We start from the raw sequence: 3,888 nt of genomic DNA on the forward strand, positions 1-3,888 counted from the left end.
AGGGGTCCACACCATGTCACTGGGCTGCACACCTGGTATCCTGCACTCACCACCCTCACCCTTCACATCCCTGCCTATGGAGCAAAGCCTTCTCCTCACTTGTGCAACCCAAACTGTCTGTTACAAACAGTGGCTGTACCCTGTGACTTTGAGACCGCTTTGAGATACAGAAGTCTAACTTTCTTCAGTTTAAACAAGAAAGAAAATTGAAGGTAACAGGTTAGCATCTTCCACAGTCCATTTCAATGCAAGTTATCGCATGAAGATAGTGAAAGTAACCTTGGCAGATGAAGACTACCTACGGGCACACTAAGTTGTTGAGTGGCTGTGATGTGCAAAAATTCTAAAAAATTATAAAGACATCATTTAATTTTTTTCTGTAGAATTTTCAGGCCCTCCTTGAGCATAGTTTCCAGCAATTACGTCTGACTGCTCACGACAGTGTGCACACAGCATGTTCCAGTAGGTGCTCCTGCCACCCTGCAGGTCTCCTCCTGGGCCACAGGCTGTCCTCAGAATCAGCAAACAAGGAAAGAGACTGTCCTGTTTCATTCACCACCAACAGGCTGGAAAGGGTTAGAGGGGAGGGAATTCATCACGTTTTTCCCCACCATCTCCTTCAACATGAACTATAAACAGACTACATCTTTCTCCAGGCGAGCAGCTGGTGGGTTTGAACCACTGCCCTTTCAGTTGGCAGCTAAATGCTTGAACCACTGTGCTGCTGGAGCTCCTTACCAAACAGCAAAACCAAATTTCCAGCTCCTTGACTTTGCGTTCTGCAGCTTCTCCGTCATGACCTTGAACGTTTCTAGGCATGTTTCTGAGATGGTTGTCATTTCAGGGTGATTTGCCTCGTCTCTGGCTGGCCTCTGGGCAGTGACCCCTTCCCTCTGTGGTTGGTTTGGCAGGCCCTTCCAATGAGGACAGTCATCGCCACTGCTTCTCAAGCTTTCACACACGTGGTTCACCTGGGGACCTTGTCAGAAGGATTCAGGACGTCTGCACTGGGCCTTGAGCCTGCACTTCTGAGAGCTCCTGGATCGTGGCGATGGTGTGTCTGGGGATGACACTTCCCGTTTGATGGAGACAATGAAACTCATTGGAAGCACGTGGCATAAACTGTCTATTGGTGTTGATCCAGACAATGGAAATACAGTAAGGGCGGGCACAAAACATTCCCAACTGGTTGAGGTAGCAAGGCAAGCACAGTGAGTACATCGTGGGAGGTGGTTTTATATGGTTATTGTTGCTGTTAGGTGTCTGGTCCTGCCCCAGCCTCACGATCCCTGTTACACCTGAGCCCATCATTGCACCCACTGTGTCAGTCCATCTCGTTGAGGGCCTCCCCCTTTTTCACTGACCCTCCACTTTACCAAGCATGACATCCTTCTCCAGGGAACGGTCCCTTCTGACAACATGAGCAGAGTAGGTGAGACAAAGTCTGGCCATTCTCGCCTCTAAGGAGCATTCTGGCTGCACTTCTTCCAGGACAGATCTGTTAGTTCTTCTGGCAGCCCAAGGTACTGTCAGTATTCTTTACTACCACCACAGCTCAAAAGCATCAGCAATTCTTCTGTCTTACTCACTGTCCAGCTCTCACACGACTATGAGGCTACTGAGAATACCATAGCTGGAGTTAGGTGCACCTTAGTCTTCTAAGTAGGAGCTCTGGTAGCCTAGTGCCTAAGGCGCTTGACTGCTAACCAGAAGGCTGGTGGTTCAAACCCACCAGCCATTTCTCAGAAGGCAGATGGGACAATCTACTTCCATAGTGATACTGCTTCGGAAACCCGAGGAGGGGTCGCTATGAGTTGGGGCCGACTCGATGGCACATGACACGTCTTCGCAGCCGACTCTGCCCTTCAGCACTTTAATGAGGCCTTCTACAGCACATCTGCCCAGCGCAACACGTCATCTCATCGATACGGTTAAGTCCACAGCAAATCAGAAAGCACATCCTAAAGGCACTGGTGATGACCACATGGAGCACACTCTTGGGACAGGCTCTGTGAGACCAGGGGTGCTCTCACGCCTGTCCCTCCTCCCCTCCCCTTGTTCTCTGGACCCCACATCCCAGGGCCTGCAAAAACAGAGCTGGGTTTCCCAAGGTCTTCTGGGTCCTTTCTCCCAGTAAGGCTGGTGGAGATGGCCATACAGCCTCCAGAACCGTAGGGGGTAGAACATTCAATGTACGAAGGCTGACCGCAGAATCCCAAGGCTGCTCCAGGAGACGCCACTCTCTTGTGTCACAAGGTCTAGCCAGTCACGCAGTTTGGAGTTACTCTGTGCTAGTCTGAAAGCAATGTCATGCTGATGCTACAGTGATCCCCAAGACACTTCAAAGAGATAATGAAGTTTCTTGAAGGATGAAGTTGTTATTATCAGGTGCAGCAGTCAGTTCCAACTCACAGCGACCCTGTGTCCAACAGAGCGAGACACCGCCCGGCCCTGGGCCCGCCTCACAACCCTTGCCATACTCGAGCCCACCGTTGCAGCACTGTGTTGACCCATCTCGTCGAGGGTTCTTCTCTCGTTCAGTGACCCCCCTCTACCTTCCCAAGCATGGTGTCCTTCTCCAGGGGCTGGTCCCTCCTGATGACGTGTGAGACCAAGTCTCACCATCCTCGCTTCTGAGGGGCATCCTGGCTGCACCCCTTCCAAGACAGATTCGTCTATTCTCCTGGTAGTCCGCAGTGCCTTCAGTCTTCTTTGCCAACACCATAACTCAAGGCATCCATTCCTCTGTGGCTGAAATTTCTACCAGGCGATGAGTGGGACCCTGGGGTGAACTTGGGGTCATCTTCCAGCCATGGCATTCCACTTCCAGATCAGCTCTGCACAGCTAAGCCTCATTGTCAGCCCCCCTCATTGCCCTATCGACCTAGAACCACCCGCCTCTGGGTTTGTGTCAGATGAAGTGGCAAAGGTTCGTCAGGGTGCAGGGAGCGGGTCAGCATCATTACTCACATCAAGCTTGCAGGTGCCATTTGGTGAAAGTTCTTCAAAGGTTTTGATTCTTTCCAGGCTCATGAATTTGAAAGCGTTCACGTATCTATGAGGAAGGAGAAAGAATAATTAGGGCGGGGAAATGTGTCCAGCTCTGATGAACCAGGAAACCGTCGACACTGGACCCTGGGAAGATGAACCGAACACCAGCAGGAAGCCCTGATGCCTCTGAAGCTGACACCCCTTGCGCTCCTCTGCGAATCCTGATGGTGACGCCATTTTCCACCGTGGCTGTCAAGCCCAGAGGGACCCTGGGGACACTCCATAGAGGCTAGGCGCCTGGTCCCTTGTGGAATCAGAAGAGCAGGCCTAGAAAGACCTGAGGCATCATTTGATCTAAACTGTGTTAGAGAACTGATGGCCAGTGAAGGGATCTAACTGGATCATTTATAGCTGCCTACTTCCCAAAAGGATGTGGGGTGACACATGAAATAACCTGTCCACTTGATTGGGGCACAGGTGAGCACCAGGCCCTGTGTTGTGTATTCTGCTCTGTGATTACAGCTTGGGGGAAACGGGGAGCATGGGTGTGCTCTTACAGCTGCCTCCTGACCTCCTGTTGATGATGTCTAAGGAAGGCCATCAGCGACACCCACCATACGGTCAGTGGCTGACATTCCCTCTCAAGTGAGGTTCTCTCCCACTCCTGCCCAGGCCCAATTTCTTAGGCAAGTGCCCTATGGGCCCAACGCTGAGCAACACACTGGACGCTCCCAAATAACTGTGACACCCCAGCCCTCATCTCTGGCCCAATCAGACACTGCTCAGCTATTTAATCCAACCTACTTTTCTCATCTTTAAAAAATGGGTGACTCCTGGGCCCACGGACTCAGGACCATGGTTGCAGGGGACATCAAGCTCAACTGGCAAACATACTAC

The 3,888-nt window shown here is 51.5% G+C and overlaps 1 protein-coding gene across 1 annotated transcript in view; it reads right to left on the reverse strand.

Moving 5' to 3' along the window:
* The window catches only part of FLT1 (fms related receptor tyrosine kinase 1), a 201,508-nt gene that overhangs the window by 6,129 nt on the left and 191,491 nt on the right, over positions 1 to 3,888 (reverse strand). The window contains exon 27 of the mRNA XM_007955784.1: positions 2,971 to 3,055. Within this exon, the coding sequence (XP_007953975.1) occupies positions 2,971 to 3,055 (85 nt within the window). The remainder of the gene's footprint in view (positions 1 to 2,970; positions 3,056 to 3,888) is intronic.

Source organism: Orycteropus afer, unplaced genomic scaffold (genome assembly GCF_000298275.1).
Source record: "Orycteropus afer afer isolate SDZICR_OR568_19922 unplaced genomic scaffold, OryAfe1.0 scaffold00540, whole genome shotgun sequence".
Taxonomy (NCBI): Eukaryota; Metazoa; Chordata; class Mammalia; order Tubulidentata; family Orycteropodidae; genus Orycteropus; species Orycteropus afer.